This window comes from Macaca nemestrina, chromosome 6 (genome assembly GCF_043159975.1).
Source record: "Macaca nemestrina isolate mMacNem1 chromosome 6, mMacNem.hap1, whole genome shotgun sequence".
Taxonomy (NCBI): Eukaryota; Metazoa; Chordata; class Mammalia; order Primates; family Cercopithecidae; genus Macaca; species Macaca nemestrina.
The window spans coordinates 96,840,889-96,867,850 of record NC_092130.1 but is presented as its reverse complement, the minus strand read 5'-3'; the positions used below and the strand labels follow the sequence as shown (position 1 = coordinate 96,867,850).

At 43.6% G+C, this 26,962-nt stretch overlaps 1 protein-coding gene across 4 annotated transcripts in view; it reads right to left on the bottom strand.

Annotated features, from left to right (window-relative positions):
• Nucleotides 1–1,358: 1,358 nt before the first annotated feature.
• The window catches only part of LOC105475076 (serine incorporator 5), a 142,144-nt gene continuing 116,540 nt past the window's right edge, over nt 1,359–26,962 (bottom strand). For 3 of the 4 annotated variants that reach the window (XM_071098757.1, XM_011730053.3, XM_071098756.1), the window contains exons 8-12: nt 22,544–22,670; nt 13,433–13,499; nt 9,747–9,786; nt 8,599–8,743; nt 1,359–6,309 (exon numbers count right to left, since the gene is read on the bottom strand). In XM_071098757.1, coding sequence (XP_070954858.1) covers nt 6,162–6,309; nt 8,599–8,743; nt 9,747–9,786; nt 13,433–13,499; nt 22,544–22,670 — 527 coding nt within the window. In that variant the 3' untranslated portion in view covers nt 1,359–6,161. The other variant, XM_071098758.1, reaches the window with a different exon arrangement.

Below are 26,962 nucleotides of genomic sequence, written 5' to 3'. Positions count from 1 at the left end.
CCTGGGAGGCAGAGGTTGCAGTGAGCCGAGATTGTGCCACTGCACTCCAGCCTGGTTGACAGAGCAAGACTCTAACTCAAAAAAAGAAAAAAGAAAAAAAATGTGAGCTGGGCGCAGTGGCTCACGTCTGTAATCCACGCACTTTGGGAGGTTGAGGCAGGATGATTGCTTGAGGTCAGGGCAACATAGTGAGACCCTCTCTCTACAAAAAATACAAAAATTAGTCAGGCTTGGTGTTGCACTCTGTGGTCCCAGCTGCTCGGCAGGCTGAGGCAGGAGGATCGCTTGAGTCCAAGAAGTCAAAGCCAAAATAAGCCATGATCACACCACTGTACTCCAGCCTGGGTGACAGAGTGGGACTCTGCCGCAAAAAAAAAAAAAAAAAAAGGAAAAGAAAAGTGGCATATATACACAACAGAATAAAAAATTCAGCCTCAAAAAGAAGGAACTCCTGCAACATGCAACAACTTGGAGGAACTTAGAGGACACGGTTAAGTGAAATAAGCCAGGCACAAAAAGACAAATACTTTGTGATCTTACTGATCCATGGATCTTAAGATCCATTATCTTACTGATCCATGACTTAAGAGATGCAGAGTGTAAAGGTGGTTACTAGGGGCTGGAGGTGGGGGATTGGGTGAAGGGGAGTTCAGGGTGATGTTGGTCAAAGAACACAAAATATCAGCCAGAAGGAGTAAGTTCAGGAGATCTACTGTGTAACATGGTGATTAGTTGGGAAACTTGCACTACCTTAAAAATTCTGGGAGTAGGCTGGGTGCAGTGGCTCACGCCTGTAATCCCAGCAGTTTGGGAGGCTGAGGTGGGCTGATCACCTGTGGTCAGGAGTTCAAGACCAGCCTGGCCAACATAGCGAAACCCCATCTCTACTAAAAATACAAAAATTACCTGGGCATGGTGGCACATGCCTGTAATCCCAACTACTTGGGAGGCTGAGGCAGGAGAATCGCTTGAGCCTGGGAGGTGGTGGTTGCAGTGAGCCGAGATCACGCCACTGCACCCCAGCCTGGGTGACAGAGCAAGACTCTGTCTCCAAAAAAAAAAAAAAAAAAAAAAAAAAAAAATTACTGTGAGCTTTTAAATGTTCTCAGCACAAAAACATGAGGTAATACATATGCTAATTAGCATGATTTGGTTATTCCTGAATATATACATATTTCAAAACATCATGTTGCACACCACAGATATGTATCTTTTATTTGTCAATTAAGGGATCAGCATATACTCCATGAAACTGAAGAGAGACCTCATTAACATCTGAAGGCAACATGTCTGCGAAACAACTAACTTGAGTACTTTAATTATATATGTATCTAGCAGAAGAGAAAAAAACAACATAGTTTTAATTTCAAATTTTATTAAAGTACAGAGTTAACAAGTTTTGAGTTTTTTACATAGGAAAAGCCTAGTCAATTCAGATGCTGTATAGAAAAATTAACACTAAAAAACAAATAGAAGTCCATGACTAAAGGGGGAAAACAACGTTTAAAAGTTACCAAAATTCTAATCATATCAGAGACAATTATAAATTTCAAACAGTAGATTTACCAGACATACTGCATTTTCAAATTCTAACGTAGCAAAACGTAACCACATAATTTGGCTACAGCTAATTGTTTCAGAAAAGTTTAAAAAATTAGCAAAGTTATATCTATAAAACTTTTGTAGTTTTCTTTTTGCAAAGTAAAAAAGGCTTAAATCTTTAATAAAGGAAAACAAAACAATCCTCTTAAATTTCTTATAAATAGCTCTCGAGACATATATTACGCATCTGCTGTAATCTTTCTTTACCTGAGAGAATGTCCCAGGATCCTTTATCCCAAAGGATTACCTTAAAGAGCTCTTCCATAATTTTGCTCATGTGAATATGATTAAACTCCTATAGAAGTGGGTTGGGACATATGCATTCTTAATCTGCCCTTCCCCATTTGTTTCTTTCTGAAAGGATTTTGCTTAAGGAAAAAAAAAAAAAAGCTCTTTGGTAAAGGCCAAATATTTCAACCTTTCAAAATGACTGCCTCTGTGAAAGATTTGTTGAGGAAGAAAAAAAAAAGAGAGAGAGAGAGAAAGGTCTAAACATCTGTGTGGACAGCTCTCCAGTCCTGTGAAGTCCAAGGCCCAACATTACAGAGCACACCTCTGTCTGAAATGCAAAACTAAGTTAACTAGCAAGTTACAGAAAATAGCCTTCAGAAAATTCCGCAGGCCAAGTGGCTCCTGCATTGTCCCTGAAGAAGGAGGGCCCATGTTCTTTCTGGGTGTGTAAGGTCTTACTAAGTTCAAGGTTTGTCCCTTCTTAGTTGTAGGTTGGGTCCTCTTTCACTTCCAAGAGGTATAGGATACTAGAGTACACCAAATGAGATACTATTTAGAAAGGCAATAAAGGGAGGGTAAAAGCCTAGGCAGCTTAAATACAGGCTCTGGAATTTCCTTCGCAGGAAGGTGAAGCACCAATGATGGCAAAAATTAAATAAATACGTCATCTTAAAAAGGCAGAGGGTAGGCTGCGTGCAGTGGTTTATGCCTGTAATCCCAGCACTTTGGGAAGCCAAGGCGGGCACATTGCTTGAGCTCAGGAGTTTTGAGACCAGCCTGGACAACCCCAACTCTACAAAAAAATAAAAACTGGCCAGGTGTGATGGTGCAAACCTGTGGTCTCAGCTACTTGGGAGGTGGTCCTTGAGCCCAGGAGGTCGAGCCTGCCATGAGTCAAGATCATGTCACTGCACTCCAGCCTGGGTGATAGAGTGAGCCCATCTCCAAAAAAAATAAAAAAAAAAAGAAATAAAAAAATAAAAAAGGCCAAAGATGACAATTTTGGCACAGGGTGGGAAATTAACATTACACTGAAGTTATTCATAATGAAGGATCTTCTGAGGAATCGGAAATAAACAATGTTGTATGGAAACAGAACCCCAAAACCCCAATAACTCCACCTTCCCCACAGCCCACCCCCACTCTATCTCCCCTTCAGACAGGCTCCAAATACCTCTGGCAAACAATTTCTTCAGACAAAATGAAGAAGCTTTTTGCCCAAGAAATTGGGGGCAAAAATAAAAGTAACCAATGAGTATTTAAAAAAAAGCTAGACCCAGGAAAGACGTGGTTGGGTTTCCGAAGGCTTATAATGGAAACAGCCTCTAGCCTCCAGTCAGGTAACATGGCTCGCTATGACACTCCCATAAAAACCCCCACCCCTCGCCACCCACTTAGTGTTTTTACTCATAAAAATGAGGGGAAAATTTTTCTACATCAGACAAATGACACAGAGGAGATATTCACATGCAGCTTTAAAAAATCCTCTTCATCTGTCATCCCTAAATGTGTCTGACCAGCAGCTTCTGGGAATATACTCTTTAAGTCATGTACAAAAAGGTATAGGAAGCAAATGTCTATTATTTTTAAAAGATATCAGTGAGTTAATCAAATGAACACCATTGTTAGAGCAAGTCAAAGCCATTGGCACAATGTTTCCAGTTTCTTAAATCACAATTGCACAAAACTATAGGTTCTTTAAATCCAGTAATGTTGACTCCTTGCCTGAGAATTGTATATCACAATTAATAACCATTAACATTAACTTTGCATTGATAGTCCCTCATCCTCAGATACATCCACATCTCTTTTGTTCATCCAGATACATGTGCTAACATTTTCAGCTGAGAATAAAATTCAGAGCAACTGTAACTCTCCCTCTTGCATTAGACCAACCAGCAGAAGGGAACGGGATGTCACAAACCAGACTCACGCATCTGGAAAACATGGGGTGGCTGGGCTGGCTCCAGAAGGAAGTGATGAGGGCCTTCCACCGGCCACACTCCCTTGCTTGGGCTTCCCTGAGCTGCTTTCTGCAGAGGAAAGGACCAGCCACGGCCAGCCAAGGAATCCAAGGCCTTGTCAGCTTGACCTTGACTGAGCGTAAGGTCAGTTTCTCAAATCACACCAGCTGGCAGCCAGACCCAGTCAAGAAGACAAAGTAAAGGCTCTGCTAGACCTCAGCAGGAGGAAAACAATGAAACTAGTCACAATACTGCCCGGGCCCCTGATCTGCTTCTCCTCAGGGTGTTTCCTAAAGACAACCTCCAAGGCCCTAGGCCACTGCAACACAGCTACTGTGGATGACACGCAGCCCCACTCCCTGAGCCCATTCTTGGCCCACGGAGCTCCTGTACCCTAACTGGTTCCTTGGGGAACCAGTTAGCCTTTCATTTTGCGACTCCGGATCAATCTTTGAACTGCTAAGTACAGAGCTCCTGCCCTACAAAACGAAATCTAATGGACTTTACAAAACAAGGCTCTCTTAACCACACACACAGATGGAGTGCCTTTTGAAACTGAATCTCAAACACTCTTAAGTAGGGAAAGTTCTAAAGGAATTCATCCCCTGTAATTTGTTTCCCCATGGGTTTTCTTGGGAGAAGGCAAAGGAATGAATAGAAAGAATTTCACTAATTTCACCCACCAGCATTTTGGCACACGGAAGCTCAGCTTAGGTGGCACTCAATTCTGCCCAACTCATACAGTAGAGCACAGAAAAAAATGACTAGGCTGAGCCTTTTATTCTTAGATCCTCACTTCCAGAGAGCGCGAGAAGATTCTTTTCATCCCGAATGAAATTCTAACAGGAGTTTCCAGCAAGTAAACCTTTTCCCTGCCTGAGAACATCAATGCTGAAAATAGGCATCATCTTAGGTAGCTGCCAAAAGTCACGTTTCTGTATTACTTTGCAAGTATGGATTTTGGAAATTCCTGTGGAGTGTGATCTTGGCTCACTGCAACCTCCGCCTCCCAGGTTCAAGTGATTCCCATGCCTCAGCCTCCGAGTAGCTGGGATTACAGGCACACGCTACCATGCCCGGCTAATTTTTCTTTTTAGTAGAGATGGGGTTTCACTGTGTTAGCCAGGCTGGTCTTGAACTCCTGACCTCAAGCGATCCACCTGCCTCTGCCCACCTCTCTTTAAGTATATTCGGCCACTCCCACATGTTGCCTAACAGGCTTCCTCTGGTCAGTGTGTCTGAGATCCTCACCTCAGAAATTCTCACGTTAGCGAATCTACTCCAAGGATGCCAGAATGAACCTGAACGGTATGGTCACATTACAGATCCAGAACACAAAACGTCTTCTGCTTTTACAGTTTCAAAGGCCTCAAGGTGGAGAAGAAACTGAGGGGCTGGCCTCAACACCTGAAAGAGCAGTGCATGCAGCGGGCTTCAACACGAAGCACCTTTTCAGTTAAGGTCCTAAAAGTATTATCATTATTAACAGCACAAACAAGTAAGAATGATAGCCCTCTGTTGCTTAGGCAAAGAAAACAACATGAATCTTGTTCTATAATCGTGTGAATAACACCATAAATAAGCGCCGTACTTATTGCGGTAACTTGGATCAGGTAGTGATAATATGGTGGAGAACCACGCGGGGGGTGACCAGGCAAATTGTGCTTTTTCACATTATTACAAAGACGTGGGACCCAGAAAAGATGAGACCTCGGGGAAGGGTGCAGGCAGAGAGTGAAGTCTGTGATTCCCAGCATCACAACCTCAAAAGGAGATGTTTAGGGGCCATGAGGAGGGGGCACTGAGGGTACAGTTGAAAAGCAGGTGCCACCTCTTGCACCCTATAAATACCAGGGGCCCTGCAGGCTGAGTCCTGTCCTCAAAGCCGCCTGGGGACAAGGCTCTAAGAGGCGGAAGTGAGTGAGAGGGGTCTGGATTCTGTTAGGGGCTGGGGACTCAAGATTTTGGCATATTTTCTATTCCAAGGATGAGAACGACTGGCCACACAAGGTATTTCACAGGTATCCCTGTGAAAAGATGCTGTCTCCCAAATTCTGTTTTGGCAAAAACATGCAGAAGGAAGTCAACATAACCAGTATCCAGTTTCTAGGGGTAAGATATTTCAACCGTGATCAGTTTGGTTGAAAATTTCAATTCCTTTGGGACAAACTGGTAGTTTCTTTTTGAATTTCAAAAGTAAAAAGTTAATCAGGAGATTTTTTTTTTTTTTTTTTTTTCCTCACAGCCTTTTCAGACCCACTCAGGCACAGGGCACCAGTCCCTGCTTAACCCCCGGGGACACTGTTCAAAAGATGGCACTTTCCAGGCTGTAGGCCCACAAAGCCCAGGGGACCGCTGATATCGTCACACAGAGAACTCCCGGGTAGGGCAGCAGAGGGGAGCGACCAGCGTACACAGGTACAACAGCACGCATATCCAGCAGGAGGCCATCTTGACCCAGAAGATGGACCAGCTCCCGCTGAAGAAGCTCTCGATGTTGGCACTTTCGTAACTGTGGAAACAAGAGACCCAGCCGCAGTCAAAGCAGGAACATACTGAGATACAATTCGCTAATTCACATTCCATTTGTAATGTACAACTCAACGGCTTTTAATGCATTCATACACAGACTTGTGCTACCATCAACACAACCTGTTTCCAAACATTCTCATCACCCCCAAAAGAAACCATGCACCTCTTAGGTGCTCTCCCCTTCCCCATGGCCCCCCGGCCCATCCCTGGCATTCACCAATCTACTTTCCGTCTCTATGGATTTGCCTATTCCAGACAGTTGATATAAAAGGAATCACATGGCCTCTTGTGTGTGGTTTTTTTGCCTCACGTACCATTTCCAAGTCTCAGCCATGTGGCAGCATGTGTCAGTCCTTCATTCCTTTTTATTGCTAACTAGTGTCTTATTGTATGGATACAGCACATCTTGTTCAACGCAGTCACCAGGTGATGGTCATTTGGGATGTTTCCCCTTTTTGACTATTATAATTGATGCTGGTATGAACATCCCTGTGTAAGTTTTGTGGACCTAGTTTTCTTTTTGTCTTCGGTACACGCTCAGGAGTGGAAGAGCTGGATTACATTGTAACTCAATGTTTAATTGTTTAAGGAGCTGCCAAACTCTTTTCCAAAGTAGATTTCACATTCAAACCAGCAATGTAAGAGGTTTCCAATTTCTCCACTTCCTCGACATTTGTTATTATCTGCCTTTTTAATTATAGCTTTCTCCATCTTTTCTTAAGCTTCCCAAGCCAAAAATTTCCAGCAGTTCCCACAGCATCACTGGGAAGCATTAAAGCTCCCTTCTCCTCTCCTCCTTCAGGAAGAATCTCTCCACTCACTGTGCTTGAAACCACCACTCCCACCACCCCTACCCCAATTCCCTTTGCTCATTTTATTTTTCCCCCCAATAGTCATCACCATCTAACACACCATATTTGACTTGGATCATAGTCTGTCTCTCCCGCTAGACTATAAACCCTGCCTCCTAGAACCGTGTGGCACATAGGAGCCACTTGCACATCTGTTGAATGAATGATAAAAAGAAGTACAACAAGCCTACATGTCTAAGCTTAACTTAGCAGTCAAATTATGATACAACCGAAGCTGTGGACCTGCAGAAAAAGTATGAACCTCTGTATAGTGACAGGGAAGGTCAGGTCAATCATGTACTGCCAAGTTAAAAAAAAAAAAAAAAAAAAAAAAAAGCCTCCAGGGGAAAACATGTACAATAACATTTACATTAAAAAAAAAAAAATTAGCCAGGTGCGGTGGCTCATGCCTGTAATCTCAGCACTTTGGGAGGCCAAGGCGGGTGGATCACAAAGTCAGGAGTTCAAGACCAGCCTGGCCAATATGGTGAAATCCCATCTCTACTAAAAAAAAAAAAAAAAAAAAAAAAAAGCCAGCGTGGTAGCAGTGCCTGTAGTCCCAGCTACTAGAAAGGCTGAGGCAGGAGAATCACTTGAACCCAGGGGCGGAGGTTGCAGTGAGCCGAGATTGCGCCACTGCACTCCCGTCTGGGCGACAGAGCAAGACTCCATCTAAAAAAAAAAAAAAAAATTACGTAGGTTTATAAATGCACAGAAAAGGAATACACATCCTAGCAGTGGTTATCTGTGTGGGGGGAGTAGAGGTGGGTGGGGGTACCACATTGTTACTTTCCATAATTACACATTTAGTTTGTATTTTAAAAAAAGATGTTTCCAACTTTTGTGATGAAAATGAAGAAAAATGGGGAAGAACATATACAAAATTTGAAGTAGAAAAAAAGGGATATTTTCTCTTTCTGAAAGGCAGATGAATGCTTAGGAATTCCCATTTTTCCTCCATTACCATGTTTTCCAGACTGTCCATATAGAGCTAACCTTCCATTTTCTTAAAGTTGCCATAGCATCACCAGTTTCCAGGGTTAAAACATACCCATCCACTGTTAAAACTCGGAACTCGCTTATAATCCCAGCACTTTGGGAGGCCAAGGCAGGTGGATCGCTTGAGGTCAGGAGTTCAAGACCAGCCTGGCCAACACGGCGAAACCCCGTCTCTACTAAAAATATAAAAATTGGCTAGGCATGGTGGCGTGTGCATGTAATCCCAGCTACTCGGGAGGCTGAAGCACGAGAATCGCTTGAACCCGGGAGGCAGAGGTTGCAGTGAGCCAGGATTGTGCCACTGCACTCCACCTGGGCAACGGAGTGAGACTCCTTCGCAAACAAACAAACATGAACAGCACTTAACTCTTAACTTTAAGACTTCACTTCAAAAATACCCAAGCAAATGGGCCACTCACTTGAACCAGTTGGTGACGGTCATCATCACATACAGGGAAGCCAGGAAGAACACGAAGTGGAAGTAGGAGTAGATGTAGACGGTGCCTTTCTTCTCGTCATAAATGACCCGGGGTCCCTCCTTCCCCTGCTGCTGCTCTTCAGTGTCTGTGAAGCACAAAGGGAGCCCAGGCTCAGTGAGTGAATGTGTGTGTTTACCATCCAGAAAAGCCACACTTGCTAATTCTACAGGGCTGTCAGTAGAAAAGATGCCAGAAAGCCATCTGTACCCTCTGGCAACTTCAATCTGTGCCCTAAGCACAAAACCCCCACCCCACCCTAGCAACTCCCATAATAGGAAGAGTTACCTAATGCCACATTTGTTTTTATTTATTTATTTTTTGAGATGGAGTTTTGCTCTTTTTGCCCAGGCTGGAGTACAGTGGTGCGATCATGGGTCACTGCAACCTCCGCCTCCCAGGTTCTCCTGTCTCAGCCTCCTGAGTAGCTGGGATTACAGGCGCACGCCACCAGGCCAGGCTAATTTTGTATTATTTTTTAGTAGAGACAGGGTTTCGCCATGTTGGCCAGGTTGGTCTCAAACTCCTGACCTCAGGTGATCCACCTGCCTCAACCTCCCAAAGTGCTGGGATTATAGGCATAAGCCATTGCGCCTGGTCTGCCACATTTATTTTAACAGAAAGAGAACCCTTAAAAACCCCTAAAGACGTAAAACTTACTATAAGCTTTGCAGAAACTGAGAGAGAGTAAAACAAGAGTTAGTTCTTAAGCCCTTGGAATCCTCCAATCCAAGAAGGAAAGTAAGGTGAAGGAATGAAATGGCCCCAAAATAAGGTATCAGGACCTCTTGGTATTTTCCAAATCATTCCTTTTTTTAAAATGTGCTTTCTGATCCTCTAAATCTCACTGTATAATTTAACTTACATAAAAACCAAAATTTGGACTGATTCTCCCTACCAGAATAACAACACAAACTAAACTCAGCTATCCTTCAGGAAGAATGTGAAAAGTATATAAGCAGTCAATCAGCTTTAGAATAAATTTCCCCTTACTATTCAAGTTATTTGTGTCTGAATCCCAAATGACAACAGATTAGAGCTATAGGACTGCAGTGTCACACAGATGAAAAGAATAAAAGTACTCTGCTTACCCTCTCCACCAGGACTGAAGCAAAAACAACAGCGGGCTATCTGTGAAAGCAAAAGCAACAGTTAGGCGACTTGTGTTCTATTTCTAGTCTACCTCAGTAAGGCAGCAGTAACCCTTATTTGAACAACCTCCCAGGCCCTGAATTGCATGTATCCCTTCAAAAGATGTGGACTGTTCTTTCCCAGGTGTGCTGGGCATTGGTGACAGGAAACACCATGGAGGGAGATGTGCCAGAGATCCTCATCCATGGACTTGATGCTTTTTCCTGCTACCATGAATGCTGGCAGCAGAGCCTTGAGACAGCAGCTCCTTTACCCTTCTTGGGTAACCGCCACGGAATGGCTGATCACGGCAAGGGTAAAGGCTGTGCCATCATGGCCCCTGGGGTTAGGGAGGCTTTGTCCAGCTGCACTGTCTTTCAACTTCACCCTCTGCCCAATTTTGCCTCCTTCCCCTTCTCCCTCCACATGTGCTGATTTTTAATAAATATCCCACACAACAAACTGCCTCAGCCTCTGCTTCTGGAGAACTTAGTGTGAAACCCAGTGAAGGTGACAAGAGCCCCACTCCCCCGGCGTTCCCTTCTCGTGCTTTGCCTTCAATGCTATTTCATTAAATCCTCTTTGACCTTTGCATTGGGCTTATTATTATCCTGCGTACAGCTGAGGAAACTGGGGTCAGGCAGGTTAACTGGCCAAAGTCACCAAACTAGCTTAGTGTCAGAGCTGGGACACACGAATGCAGGATGGGGATGCCAAGATCCATGATTCACAATAGGTAACGTGGTGTCTAGGAGCTTGGTGAAGCCAGTAGAATCTGAAATAATAAAGCGAAGGAATCTGGAAGCAGCCTACCCATGTTTCCTATCAAAATCAAGCTGTTGCATGGGCCGTGGACATGGATGGAGGGAATGCTTGCCTTTGAGGCATCTCTGGTACCTTGTGAATTTTTTAAATCATTATTTCTTTTCTTTTTCTTTCTTTTTTTTTTTTTTTTTGAGATGGAGTTTCACTCTTATTGCCCAGGCTGGAGTGCAATGGCACGATCTTGGCTCACTGCAACCTCTGCCTCCCAGGTTCAAGCAATTCTCCTGCCTCAGCCTCCTGAGTTGCTGGGATTACAGACATGTGCCACCACACCTGGTTAATTTTGTACTTTTAGTAGAGACAGGGTTTCTCCATGTTGGTCAGGCTGGTCTCGAACTCCAGGCCTCAGGTGATCTGCCCGCCTCAGCCTCTGAAAGTGCTGGGATTACAGGCGTGAGCCACCGCGCCCAGCCATTATTTCTTACATACTCAAAACAATAAACTTAATTTTTAAAAATCAGGTTATGTGTATTCTCAGCTATTTGGGAGGCTGAGGGAGGAAGACTGCTTAAGCCTATGAGTTTGAGGCTGCAGTAAGCTGTGATCCCACCACTGCACTCCAGCCTGGGTGACAGAGGCCCTGTCTCAAAAAAATAAAATAAAATAAAAAGAAAAGAAAAAAAGTACGTGATTTCAGAAAGACTCTGGTAAACACAGTATGAAGACTGCCTGGGAAGTGCAGTGCCCTTAGCACTTTGTGGCTGAAGATATTTCAACTACAAAGAACAGATGAGCCAAGGATGAGAATATGAGAGCTTGAGCCTTCATCTCATTTGCATATCAAGGCCAAGCCCTTGTTTCCCTGCTTGACAAGGAAACCTTTAACAGAGGTATTAGCCTTAACAGGAGCTTGGATTAAGTGGCATGGTCTAAAAACCACTAATTCATTCAGTGGGCCCAAGACATGGTATGCTGAGGTCTTAGTTCTTTTGAAGCTCAAGTTACTGTAAGAAACTATGAACTCTCACTTTCAAAGTTGTATCCTGTGAAATGTGATGCAGGAGAGCAAACCAACTTCCATCCTGCATGCTCTCCAGTTCAGAAGGAAACACTAGGACATTTTCCCTTGGACTGAGAAGAAAAACATCCTCTCTTCAATCTAACTTGGAGACTTGCTGTTCTTTGAGCTTGAACTCTGTACACAATAGGGACATCGAAACCATAACCATACAACCTCAGCAGGTGGTCACCTAGTCAATGGTGAGAACAAACACCTCTTCTACAGACCATTCTCTTCTGTATAATAGGCAGTAACCTATTCAAACTCAGCACAGTTTTCTCCTTTGGGCAACAGAAAGAGTTGGAGAATGATGCTGGCAGACTGACAACCTTTCATAATGGCTCACTATCTCCAGGTCAGGTGCAAGAGAGACCATCCCATCCCCAGACATCCAGCTGCAGAGTAAAGTGCCCATATCTGGACAGACACCAGGGCTTTTCCATCCATGGAAAGCTATTAGAACGCACGCGGTGGCCGGATGCCAGCTGCCCCCAGTCAGCAGGAAGAACCAGGGTTCAGCAGCTCAGCTCCTGGGCAGCAGTGGTCAAGAATACAGACTCTGGGGCCAGAGTACACGGTTTGCATTCTGGCAAATCAAAACCTGTGAGGCTTAAATGACTTCACTCTGCTGGTTTTCCCCTCTGTAAAATGGAGGTAACAGCACGTCACTGGGTTTTTATGAGGATTAAGTGAAATCACATAGGAAGAACTTAGAACAGTGCCTGGGACACAGCAAGTGCTGTAAGTCTTAGTCATGCTTGGAACCCCTGGTTCTTTTCATTCTTGGGTCACAGCTGAGTCTTTCCCTGGCTGCCTCCATCTGATTAGACCCTTCTGATGTTGGTAGATGAGAGCCCCAGAAAGACCTTTGCACAATTAAGAAAGTAACAGACATTTTGTTGACTGATAGGCACCTGCTGAACACCTGGAGGCTCTGAATGTGCAGGCAACCAATGTATTGTTCATAACACTCTACCTGACAAAACGCTCACCTGATGGAACTGACATTCAGTTCAACAGTGTCAACAGCGTTCAACAGCGTCAGGCAGAGCAGATACAGTTCCTTCCCTTTTCTCTCTCCTTCCTTCCAAACAGTTATTACATAATCTCACAGCCATGCTGTGTATGGAGGGCACAGACAAGTATGAAACAGGTGGATGGATCAGAAGTTAAAATAAAACCCACCCAGACCCCATTATGGCAAGGGAAGAGCGCAGGGTGCAGCCTGACAAGGTTACCCAAGCCTCTGTTTGGGGGCGAGTGGCAGGATGCCACCCAAAAGGCCAGCTTTCTTACAGAAAATCAAGAATGGACTGATTCATTTTAATCCCATAGCATACAAAGGAAAGCAGGAAAGCATTTATTTTTCCTTTTTCTTTTATTTTTTTGAGTCAAAGTTTCACTCTGTTGCCCACGCTGGAGTGCAGTGGTATGATCTTGGCTCACTGCAACCTCTGCCACCAGGGTTCAAGTGAATCTCGTGTCTCAGCCTCCCAAGTAGCTGGGACTATAGGTGTGTGCCACCACACCTGGCTAATTTTTGTATTTTTAGTAGAGATGGGGTTTCACCATGTTGGCCAGGCTAGTCTTGAACTCCTGACCTCAGGTGATCCACCCGCCTCAGCCTCCCAAAGTGCTGGGATTACAGGTGTGAGCCACCACATCCGGCCAGCATTTATTTTTCTATACAAAAATCTCTTTTTTCCCAAGCAGAAAAACAGGATCATGGAATGCAGATTGATAAAGACACAAACACAAAAGGTCCTCCTGAGAAATGGATCTTCTGAGATGAAGCAGAACAGGAAAAGGAAATGAACTTACTTCCAGTTCAGGAGCTGCATATCGCCCCTGCAGAGCGTCGGAACTCGATCTTGTTGTTGATGTCAAACTAAGAAACAAACAAAAGTCAGCTGGGCTTATTAACATGGAACGAAGGGGAAAGCCGGCTGGCCAGTACTCTGACGAGAGCCGCGGTGTAACCTACCGTTCAGGTGACTTAAATCAAAGCAATCTATTTTAATATCTCTCCTTATTCCAAAATTGGCTGGCTGATTCTATAGTTGATATCATTTTACACGGATTGCATTAGATCATTTTATGCAAAGAAGTTTGTAGGTAGAGAAGTAAGATATCTTGGTTTTCAGTATTGCTTTTTGCCTCTCCTCCCTCAAATGTTAGAATAGTTTTCTAATTTCACTTTCTCTTTCCCTCCCTTTGACTAGTCTTGCTCAGAGGGAATCAAAAGCAACGAACCCAGAGATGGCAACAGAAAGCAAGGGAGTGAAAGCAAAAGTCGCAGTTATTTACTGTGATAGTCTATAGCAGAACAAGGCTTGCTGTTTGGAAATTTAACAGAGTAGCAGTCGATGTAATAAAAAATTCTGCCACTTCCCTGAGACCTAGAAAGGTAAAATGTTAGAAAATTTGCCTTGCAGGGGGCAAAATAATTTATTTTTTCTGAAAACAAAAACAGGCCAGAGGTAGTGGCTCATGCCTGTAACACGTTGAGAGGAAGGGGTGGGTAAGAGGATCCCTTGAGGCCAGGAGTTTGAGAAGAGCCTGGGCAACACAGCAAGACCTCGTCTCCACAAAACAAAAACACAGAACATTTTAAGCAAATAGAAATATATACCATACTTAGCGTTCCAGCTAACTTTAGAGATTGATTTAGCAAATATTTACTGAAGGCCCACTACGTGTTAGGCCCGATTCTAAGCACTGGGGACTCACTGACACAGGCAACAATCTTGCCATCAGGTAGCTTCTGAGCTGGCCTGACATGGGCAGGGCGTGTTGGTACTCAAGAAGCTGGTCTGCTCATGGGAAGGTGGGACACACACTCATCTCAATCCAGCGAACCCCATGGAGCAACACTGTGCAATCTCATCCTCTTTCCCAAAGAGAGAAGAGATCAATGAGACAGAGATAAACAATAAAACGCTTTCCTCATACAGAAGCCACTGAGATCCAAGTTTGCTGCTTCTTTTGTGATCCGCTCAAGCACAACAGCATCATTTTCATTTCTGCTTTGAAATGACGGATGCTAATCCAGACCCACGCCACTCCACCTCCTGTGTGCCTGGTCAGACAAAGACAGAAACATCTCCCGGTGACTGTGCACCCAAGGAACACAACACCTGATCCGACATTTAAGAGTGGCCTGGCTGGCAAAATTGACAAATGGGATCTAATTAAACTAAAGAGCTTCTGCACAGCAAAAGAAACTACCATCAGAGTGAACAGGCAACCTACAGAATGGGAGAAAATTTTTGCAATCTATCCATCTGACAAAGGGCCAATATCCAGAATCTACAAAGAATTTAAACAAATTCACAAGAAAAAAAAATCAAACAACCCCATCAAAAAGTGGGCAAAGAATACGAACAGACACTTCTCAAAAGAAGACATTCATACAGCCAACAGACACATGAAAAAATGCTCATCATCACTGGCCATCAGAGAAATGCAAATCAAAACCACAATAAGATACCATCTCACACCAGTTAGAATGGCGATCATCAAAAAGTCAGGAAACAACAGGTGCTGGAGAGGATGTGGAGAAATAGGAACACTTTTACACTGTTGGTGGGACTGTAAACTTGTTCAACCATTGTGGAAGACAGTGGAGATTCCTCAAGGATCTAGAACTAGAAATACCATTTGACCCAGCCATCCCATTACTGGATATATACCCAAAGGATTATAAATCGTGCTGCTATAAAGACACACGCACGTGTATGTTTACTGCAGCACTATTCACAATAGCAAAGACTTGGAACCAACCCAAATGTCCATCAATGATAGACTGGATTAAGAAAATGTGGCACATATACACCATGGAATACTATGCAGCCATAAAAAGGGATGAGTTCATGTCTTTTGTAGGGACACGGATGAAGCTAGAAACCATCATTCTGAGCAAACTATTGCAAGGACAGAAAACCAAACACTGCATGTTCTCACTCGTAGGTGGAAACTGAACAATGAAAACACTTGGACACGGGGTGGGAGTGGGGAACATCACACACTGGGGCCTGTCGGGGGGTGGGGGGAGGGGGGAGGGATAGCATTAGGAGATATACCTAATGTAAACGACGAGTTAATGGGTACAGCACACCAACATGGCACATGTATATATATGTAACAAACCTGCACGTTGTGCTCATGTACCCTAGAACTTAAATTAAAAAAAAAAAAAAAAAAAAAAAAAGAGTGGCCCGGCTGGGTGTGGTGGCTCACACCTGTAATCTCAGTACTTTGGGAGGCTATGGCAGGCAGATCGCTTGAGCCCAGCAGTGCGAGACCAGCTTGGACAACATGGCAAAACCTTGTCTCTACAAAATATACAAAAATTAGCCAGGTGTGGTGGCACATGCCTGCGGTCCTAGCTACTGGTGAGGCTGAAGCAGGAGACTAGATTGAGCCTGGGAGGTTGCAGCGAGCATGATCACACCGGTGCACTTCAGCCTGAGTGACAGAGGTACTCTGCCTCAAAAAAAAAAAAAAAAAAAAAAGAGTGGCACATATTCTGCGCATACAAGTTTTGATTTAGTACAGTGTATAGTTTCCAGAGGGGAAAATACAAGTTTTTAATTTTAAGAAGAGATCAGTATCATAAATTTTCATTTGAAAGGTAACATTCATTGTTTACGAGGCTCAGAATAAGCCAGGTGCAGTGTGGTTCACACCTGTAATCCCAGCACTTTGGGAGGCTGAGGTGGGTGGATCCTTTGAGGTCAGGAGTTCCAGACCTGGCCAACATGAAACCCCGTCTTTCCTAAAAATACAAAATTAGCCAAGTGTGGTGGCCGGCAGCTGTAATCCCAGCTACTCAGGAGGGTGAGGCAGGAAAATCGCTTGACACTGAGGAGGCAGAGGTTGCAGTGAGCTGAGATCACGCTACCGTACCCTAGCCTGGGTGAGAAAGTGAGACTCTATCTCAAAAAGAAAAAGCCTCAAGAGTAAATATTCTACTCTATAAATTCTTTGGATTAACATAATTTCCAGAAAACAAAGCTCTTTATTTGGGCTCCTTTGCCACTTCACCATCAAAGAGGCCTAACATGGGGACGGTTTTTTTACTTCTAAAAAGAACTACATTCAGAGCATCACTAATGCCATGTGACTTCTACAGGTAGATGTTACCCTACATTAAGATCTATATTCAGTTGCCAGGCATGGTGGCTCACATCCGTAATCCCAACACTTTGGGAGGCTGAGGCGGGCGGATCACCTGAGGTCAGGAATTCGAGACCAGCCTGGCCAACATGGTGAAACTTGTCTCTACTAAAAATGTAAAAATTAGCCAGGCATGGTGGGGGGCACCTGTAATCCCAGCTACTCGAGAAGCTGAGGCAGGATAATCGCTTGAACCCGGGAGGTGGATGTTGCAGGAAAAAAAAAAAAGATCTTTATTCAGTTGTAGCCTTTCTCCATACAACACTCTTCTTGGAATTATCAAGAAAAGGTTTTTTTTTTTTTTATAAGCTCTTAAAGCCTAGTAAATTCTTATTATCTGCATTCAGGCTATTACAAAGACCACTGGCGAACACAGCTCAAATTGCTATAAAACAATTCCTGGGTTACCTCTCCTCTTCCTGGGCTAAGATAGGTGTGACTTTAATTCAGTATTTCCCGTGGGGATAGAGGGAGACTTACAGCATTGGGTTAAGACAATGCTTTATTGTACGGAGAATGTCTAACACACCACAGCGTGTTTACTGTCTCTGCCTGCTGCCACCTCACCCCAACCCGGCCAAAATGCCAGCAGTGCTCTGCAGTCATGGTGACAGCCAAAAAAAAAAAAAAAAAAAATAGCCATGCCCTGTTTCCCTGCAGAACCACTACAGTGCTCAGAACCCCTTCACACTGGCAGAAGAATAGACAATGCACGTGCCCCTCAACACTGGCACTGCAGATGCTTCTGAAGCTGGCCAAAGTCCACTAGACCACAGAAAATCTCTAAATAACATGTCCAAACTTTCCTGGAGATCACACATTCTGCCTCCCTGACAAACGCACAGGGCAGTCCCTTGACAGATCCCATGACTATTCCCAGCCTTTGTGCAATGATAAAGATCAGTCATGATCCCCTGTGCTATAGAACCCAAAGGAGACCCGGGCTCTCTGTGAACCTGGGGCATGGGGTGGAGGATTTCTTTTTCTTTTTTTGGGGACAGAGTTTCGCTCTTGTTGCCCAGGCTGGAGTGGGCTCGATCTCGGCTCACTGCAACCTCTGTCTTCCGGGTTCAAACGATTCTCCTGTCTCAGCCTCCCAAGTAGCTGGGGTTACAGGCATGCACCACCATGCCCGGCTAATTTTGTATTTTTAGTAGAGACGGGATTTCTCCATTTTGGTCAGGCTGGTCTTGAACTCCTGACTTCAGGTGATCCACCTACCTTGCCCTCCCAAAGTGCTGGGATTACAGGCATGAGCCACTGCACCCGGCCACGGGGTGGAAGATTTCTAACTTGAAGATTTATAGCTGGCAGGCAGCCCAGAGCAGAATTCCCAAAATGAAGATACAAATCTCCCCCCTCCTTTCCCCACCCACCCCTTAAAGACCCAGAATGTACCAAAAAAATAAATATCCTTCCTTGATTTCCCAACTTTTTTTACTGTAAGCCAACCCCCTCGCCAATGCTATCACACCAACCTGCAAACCAACCCACTTCAAACTAGGAAGTTGTTTGACATTGAATAAAGATTCTTACTTTTTCCAGTTTTATATTTAAAAGGATATTTTCAAAGATGGTTCAATATTAAGAATTATTTTTTCTCTTAAACACAGATAAAAGTGGAATGGCCAGGAAACTTTACGGCGCAAATGCTTTGTAATAATATAATTATGCAAGTCATCCAGTTTATCTTTCTCCCTCAGGGGACATTACACCAAGCCATCTGAGGAAAAAGAGCAGGGAGAGACTATCCATCAGTGTCCCTAAATACTCCCGCAAAGAAGTCTCAAGGAAAGGTTGCCCAAAATTGGGAGTAGAGAGCTACAGGTATAGACTCCATGCCTCCTTACATGTACAATGAGGAGACTGACCTGATCAACTCCAGGATCCTCTCCAGGCTGATAGTTTGAAATTAAAGGCAACAGAATAACAATTTCAGTCAAAATCCAGAGACCAAGGGAGGAATTAAGAAATAGTTTGTGGAGACCAGGATTTGTCACAGCACAAGTTCCAGACTAAAGGGGTGTGGAGGGATGGGCCTATAGAAAGAGCCATCAAGGCTGGGCATGGTGGCTCACGCCTTTAATCCCAGCACTTTGGGAGGCCAAGGTGGGCGGATCACCTGAGTTTGGGAGTTTAAGACCAGCCTGACCAACATGGTGAAACCCCATCTCTACTAAAAATACAAAAATTAGCCGGGCATGGTGGCGTGGTGGCACGCACCTATAATCCCAGCTACTCAGGAGGCTGAGGCAGGAGAATCGCTTGAACCCGGGAGGTGGAGGTTGCAGTGAGCTGAGATCTTACCGTTGCACTCCAGCCTGGGTGACAGAGCAAAACTCTGTCAAGAAAGGAAGAAAGGAAGAAAGGAAGGAAGAAAGAAAGACGGAAAGAAAGAAAGAAAGATGGAAAGAAAGACGGAAAGAAAGACAGAAAGAAAGACAAGAAAGAAAGAAAGAGAGAGAGAGAAAAAAAAAAGAAAGAAAGAAAGAAAGAAAGAAAGAAAGAAAGAAAGAAAGAAAGAAAGAAAGAAAGAAAGAAAGAAAGAAAGAAAGAGAGAAAGAGTCAACAGAATGCCAGGTGCCACGGTTATGCCTGTAGTCCCAGCTACTTGGGAGGCTGAGGCAGGAGGATCCCTTGAGCACAGGAGTTTACTCAGCCTGGGTAACATAGTGAGAACTTGCCTTAAAAATTTGTTTTTTGTCTAAAAAAATAAAAAGAGCCATCAGAGAACCTCACAAGTGGACCAAGGTGAGGGCTTACATGGGGTCCAAGCTATGATGTTCTTTCACAGCAATGATTCCTGGGTGCAATGGAAGGAGGCTCTGGAGAAAAGGCGGCCCCAGGCAGAAAGGCAGGGAGTAGGTTTGGGTTGAGCCCTTCTTCTGAGCTGAGGCTACAAACATTAAAACATACGTCTAGAGGGTGCCCCAGCTGCAAGAGTCAGGACGGAGACACCCCAAAGGAAACAAGTATTTGGGGGTGGGGCTTGGGGGCTCTGGAGGGTGAAGGGAAAGAGAGGAGCTGGGAAGCTTCCCAGTCTTCTACAACTTTACAAAAGAGTGGACCCCAGGCAATCTTGGCCTTCTTCTCCCTTTAACCTACATACTATCTATAGTCTCTGGCTTCCTACAATTTCTGTCAAGAATCCTAGATATTCCTGCAATTATGTTCAAATGACAGTTCCCACCCAGACGATGTGGCCTTTTTGTAACATCCTCCAACCTTTCATTCCTCTGAGTCAGGAAGGAAAACAAACTCTTCAGAAGTCCAGATCTGAAAAATCCCTAGTTGGGCTGACTCCCACTCCTACAGCATCCCTTTTATTCCCAGGCCCTAGTAAGCCTGAAGTCAGTGTTCTTAAAGCTGACCCCTTGAAGAGCTGCAGTGGATAATTACAGCAAACATCAATCACATGGGCCCCGGCGGAACTAACTCCTGGGGGCACTAACTGCCCAGCCCACAGAGTGTGCTCTCGCCTACACATTACAGAAGTACCCACAGAGCAGACTGGTCGTCCTCGTCTTCACTTTGTAGGGTCTGTAGTTTTATATGTTCTCATCCCATCAGGCACTGCAGTTCTGTGGTTTACCCATTCAATAACAATGTTTGTTGCTGGCATCTAGACAGATTTTTTTTTTTTTTTTTTTTTAAGTAGCTATCAACTTTGAAAATTGACACCTTTTGGGAATAACAGACCAGCCCTTGCCAATCTCCACTATGGTGACTCAGTCCTGTAAGAGACAACATTTTATTCATCATCTCTCACTCAAGGGCCAACTCAGAAGAATTCTTTACACCTGCTAGAAATAGTGAGAAAATATGATAAGGTGAAAATTCCATGTTGTGAAATGCCCTGTGTGTGGTAACCCTATGCAGGAGGCTAAGAAGAATTTTTGCCGTCTTTTCCATTGAAGGGTTTACAGCAAATCCAAACTCTACTTTATCTAAAGGGAATTTCTTTTTTTTTTTTTGAGATAGAGTTTCTCTCTTGTTGCCCAGGCTGGAGTGCAATGGCGTGATCTCAGCTTACTGCAACCTCCACCTCCTGGGTTCAAGCAATTCTCCAGCCTCAGCCTCCCGAGTAGCTGGGATTACAGGTGTATACCACCACGCCCAGCTAATTTTTGTATTTTTAGTAGATATGGGGGTTTCATCATGTTGGCCAGGCTGGTCTCAAACTCCTGACCTCAGGTGATCCACCCACCTCAGCCTCCCAAAGTGCTGAGATTACACAGGCGTGAGCCACCGCACCAGCCAATGGCAAATATATTTTTTTTCATATGCTCGTAGGTACCCAGTAACCCACAAAAACATATGATTTTATTCTGTCAAGTATCTTCATAGTTGGTTTTTTAAGAGGCAGGGTCTCACTCTGTTGCTTAGGCTGGAGTGGAGTTACCCCTAGCTCACCGCAGCCTTAGACACCTGGGTTCAAGTGATCCTCCCATCTCAGCCTCCTGAGTAGCTGGGACCACAGGCACGTGCCATCATGCCTGATTTTTTTTTTTTTTAAGAAACAGGATCTCGCTATGTTGTCCAGGCTGGTCTCAAACTCCTGGGTTCAACTGATCCTCCTGCCTCAGCCTCCCAAAGCGCTGGGATTACAGGTGTGAGCCACTGCACCACGCAGCCTGCTTCCTGTATTGTAGGTACTCAGTGAACAACTTAGGAATTAGTAAAATTGAAAGGCCAGAAAGAAGTCACCAGAGTCCATTATGCAACAAGGAGACTCTGTCACTTTGTCACACACAGGCCAACAATGAATGTATGTAACCATCATCTTAACACCCACCTGCAAAACAAGCATTTTATGGCTTGATGCATGACCCTGAGCAAATAGACTTCAAAACGCCTGTGTCCCTGTTGGTCCCTTTCTAATAGCAGAAGCTGTTAAAGGAGGTAAGAGAAAATGCCAACATGCTCAGAAAGACATTGTATTTATACAAGCTATCGCCACCAGGAGTGCTTACTTTCAGCAAAAAGGAAGATTATAATGTGCCTATGACTCAATTCAATGGAATTGAATTTTTACACTGAACATTAACAAAATGTAAACACAGAAGTAAAGGCTAAATGTGAAAAGGTTACTGTCAAAGGGAAGCTTAGTTATCAGCAAAATATATATCCAGATTAACTAGCCATTTCTATCCTTGACTTTTCTCCCTCTAGCAATCTTTTAAGCCTTTTAAAGGTGGAATAAAACCCACCACAAGCATCTGAAACACAGCCCACTTATGTATCACATCTACTTTTGGAGGAGCTGGTTTGCCTAGTGAACAACAGCATTGTGGGTTTTAGCAGAAAAGAGAAGGAACATTTCCTGTCTGAACAGAATGACCACGCATGCAGCACTTTGTACTCTTTCCATCAACAGCAGAACAAAGCTATTTCCTTTGGATTAGAAAGCTGCCAGGACATGCTGGCACATTCTATCTCTTCTTTACTTTGTGCTCCCCTGCCCTCCAGTAAGGGTACAGCAAACTACTATTCAACCATCTTTTAAAGGGTGTTAGGCAATGGTGCTGCAACATACCATATATTTGCTTTACTGACCCCAAATAAAAACAAGTAAGGTAAATGAAGTTCAAATATTTAGAGTTCATGCTCTTCACCTTTTTACTTGTGGTTGTTTTCCCCCCTCCTCAAATGGTATTTGTTTCTGCAGCCTCACAGCAACTGAAAGTTATTTCAATTCTTTTCCTGCAATTTTAAACTCTGCAAAAATGGCCTTGAGTAACTCCCAAGACTTACCATGAATATAAGATACATCCGATTAAGAGGCTGGTCCCCAGTATAGTCACCAAGTTTTCATCTCTGTACAGGTCTTGACCGAAGTCAGGCACACAGATTGTAACATTTTTCCCATGTTCATCTAGAACTTGTAAAGAAAAAACAAAGTCATCATAGTGAAATAGAAAGTCCAGTTGTAACTCACAGAAGCACTCATTTTGGCAAAACTCAGGTAGCTGTGGTGTACCTCCTTAGAACAGTGAACACTTATCACTGGAAACTTCTACTCTACAGGCTGTTTCCATGCAGACTGGATTTCTATTTCAAAGAACCATTCTCCCACATCATCACACCCTTGGAACAAGACCCTCAGATTCCAGCTCAGTGCCATGGGGCTCAAACAGATGCAAGACCTAAGGAGAAAGTCTTGCTCATTTTCAGTACTATTCAAACAACAGTAAAAAGACAAGTCAGGCGCATTTTTCAGTTGACAGGGCAGCCCCTACTATCTTCGGTAGGGTGCAGATACCAAGCAGTGCTGAGGTGAATCAACAGCCAACAATAGCTCCTAAACCAGTTGAGAAGCTATTTAGATGTGATATGATAATTGCGATATCTGTCTTCAACTTGGAAACCTCCTGAGGTTTTTTTTAAAATATGGGTGACCATATGTGATATTGTGAAATATGTATTTGGTCTTCATCCGCATTTACTTGCAAGCAACTCCTAAAATCCTTGAAATCTCCAAAATGGTGTCTTTTTGTATGTTAAACATGAACTAATGGCTGGCAGCCCCTAGGCAGCTTCAGGATGGGGGCTGGTCACCAGAAAGACCAAGGTAGGATTAGAGGGTTGGGGCTTTCAGACCCACTCTCCAAACTCCAGGAATGGGAGGAATGGGAGAAATGACAGTTGATCACCAAGGGCCAATGGTTTAATCATTTAATCAATCATGCCTGTGTAATGAAGTCTCCATAAAAGGCCCAAAAGGACATGGTTCAGAGAGCTTTCTGAGAGCTGGAGGCTTACAGGAAGGTGAACACGACCTCATCCACATGTTAGGAACCCAGCCACACCAACTCCATGGAGACAGAAGCTCGGGACCCTTCCAGACCTTGCCTTATATGTATTTTCACCTGCCTGTTTACTCATATTCTTTAAAATATCCTTTGTAATAAATCAGGAAAGATAAGTATTTCCTGAGTTCTGTGAGCCACTCTATCAAATTAATCCATTCCAAAGAAGGGGTAACTGTGGGAGCCCTAACAGTTGGTCAGAAGTTCTGGGGGGCCGGACTTCTGACCAGCAGGAAGGGTAGGGCTGTTTTGTGGAATTGAGCCTTCAACCTGTGGGATCTGACCTTATCTCCAGTTGGAGCATCCGAATTGGATTGGAGGACACCCAATTGAAGCCCACTGCGGAACTTACTGCCTGCCTGCTGGTGGGGACAAATCTCCACATATTTTAGTGTCACAGAAACCTTCTGTGTTGACTGTTGTAGTGTGAAACAGAAGCAAAACTGAGTTATTCTAAACACTACGTAACAAAGATTCCTATAATATAACCATCAGTGGTAATTTACCTTTTACCTGACATGGGGTCTTCCATTTGGAACACCCAACCTAGGTCTGACTGCCAACTTTGCCACCAAAGCAAGTAACATAAACATAAAATAACACTCTAGAAACCACTTTACAAACGTGTACGTTTTAAGTGTCTGAAGTGAGACTAAAATTATTTTTTTTTTGTATTTTTTTTTTTTTTTAGTAGAGACGGGGTTTCACCGTGTTAGCCAGGATGGTCTTGATCTCCTGACCCCGTGATCCGCCCATCTCGGCCTCCCAAAGTGCTGGGATTACAAGCTTGAGCCACCGCGCCCGGCCGGGGAGACTGAAATTATGACTGGTATTTGCACTTGAAACAGTAAACATAACTGTGTATGCTGTGGTTTAAGGAATCTTTTATTATTTGTATAAATTTATGGGGTACAAGTGTTAGCTTTTTTACATATAGCGGAGAAGTCTTGGCTTTTAGTGTATCTATCACCCAGATAATATGTATTGTACCCATTAAGTAATTTCTCACCATCTATCCCCTCCCTCCTTCCTATGTTTGAGACTTCACTATCATTCCACACTCATGTCCATGTGTACACACTATTTAACTCCCACTTAAAAGTGAGAACATGCAGTATTTTTCTTTCTGTGTCTGCTTGTTTCACTTAAGATAATGGCTTCGTTTCATCCATGTTGCTACAAAAGACAGGATTTCATTCTTTTTTATGGCTGAATAGTATTCCATTGTGCGGATATATACACATATATATATATTTGTATACATATAAATCACGTTTTCTTTTCTTTTTTTTTTTTTTTTTTGGAGACAGAGTCTCGCTCTGTACCCCAGGCTGGAGTGCAGTGGCGCGATCTCAACCTCAGCTCACTGCAAGCTCCGCCTCCCGGGTTCACGCCATTCTCCTGCCTCAGCCTCCTGAGCAGCTGGGACTACAGGCGCCCGCCACCGCGTCTGGCTAATTTTTTGTATTTTTAGTAGAGACGGGGTTTCACCGTGGTCTCCATCTCCTGACCTCGTGATCTGCCCACCTCGGCCTCCCAAAGTGCTGGGATTACAAGTGTGAGCCACCGCGCCTGGCCAAATCACGTGTTCTTTAGCCAATCATCTGTTGATGGGACACTTAAGGTGATTCCATATCTTTGCTATTGTGAAATGTGCTGTGATAAACACAGAGGTGCAGGTATCTTTTTGAAATAATGATTTCTTTTCCTTTTCACAGATACCCAGTAGTGGGATTGCTGGATCAAATGGTAGCTCTATTTTTAGTTCTCTGAGAAATCTCCACACTGTTTCCCATAGTAGCTATGCTAATTTACATTCCCATCAACAATGTAAGTGTTCCCATTTCTCCACATCCTTGCCAACATCTGTTACTTTTTGTCTTTTTAATACTAGCCATTCTGACTGGTGTGAAATGGCATCTAGTTATGGTTTTAATTTGCATTCTCAGATGATTAGCAATGTTGAGCATTTTTTTCATATGCCTGTTGGCCATTTATATGTCTTATTTAGAAAAAAAATGAAATGTCTATTCATGTCCTTTGACCACTTTTTAATGGATTTAGTGGTTTTTGTTGAATTGAGCTCCTTGTAAATTCTGCATATTGCTCCCCTGTAAGACACAGTTTGCAAGTATTTTCTCTGATTCTGCAGGTTGTCTGTTCACGCTGTTGATTATTTCTTTTGCTGTACAGAAGCTAATTAGATTAATATAGTTCCATTTGTCTGGTTTTGTTTTTGTTGTCTGTGCTTTTGAGGTCTTAGTCATGAATTCTTTGCCTTGAGCAATATCCAGAAGAGTTTTCCTAGGTTTTCTTCCAGTATTTTTATAGTTTCAGGTCTGACATGTAAGTCTTTAATCCACCTTTTGTTGATTTTTGTATGTGGTGAGAGACAGGGTAGGGGTTCAGCATAAGGAAATCCAAATTTTCCAGGACCACTTATTGAAAAGCGTATCCTTTCCCCAGTGTGTGTTCTTGTCAACTTTGTCAAAGACCAGATGGCTATAAATATGTGGCTTTACTTCTGGGTTCTCTATGCAGTTCCATGGATCTATTCTTATGCAAATACCATGCTATTTTGCTTGCTGTAGCTTTGTAGCATAATTTGAAGAAGGGACTCCTTCAGCTTTGAAGTGTGATTCCTCCAAGCTTTGTTCTTTTTGCTTAGGATTGCTTTACCTATTCTGGCTCTGTTGTTTCCATACTAATTTTAGGATTGTTTTTCTGTGAAAAATATCATTGGTATTTTGATAGGGATAGCACTGAATGTGTAAGACTGCTTTAGGCAATATGGTTATTTTAACAATATTTATTCTTCTGATCCATGAGCATGGGATGTCTTTCCATTTGCTTGCATTTTTTTTTTTTTTTTTGAGACGTGGTCTTGTTCTTTCACCCAGTCTGGTGTACAGTGGCCTGATCATAGATCACTGTAACCTCAAGCTCCTGGGCTCAGGTGATCTTCCCACCTCAAACCCATGAGTAGCTAGAACTATAGGTGCATGCCACCACACCCAGCTAATTTGTAAATTTTTTGTGGAGATGGGGCTTTGCTATGTTGCTCAGGCCGGCCTCAAATTCCTGGCCTCAAGCTATCCTCCCACCTTGGCCTCCCAAAGTGCTGGGATCACAGGAATGTGCCCCTACTTATGGCCCCTCCCTCTAAGTTTTTCATCAGTGTTTAGTAGTTTTCATTGTAAAGATCTTTCACCTCCTTCATTAAATGTATTCTTAGTTATTTTATTTTTTGTAGCTATTGTAAATGGGATCAGCTTCTTCATTTGGTTCTCTGCTAGATGATTACTGGTGTATAGAAACACTACTAATTTTTTTTTTTTGAGGCGGAGTCTTGCTCTGTTGTCCA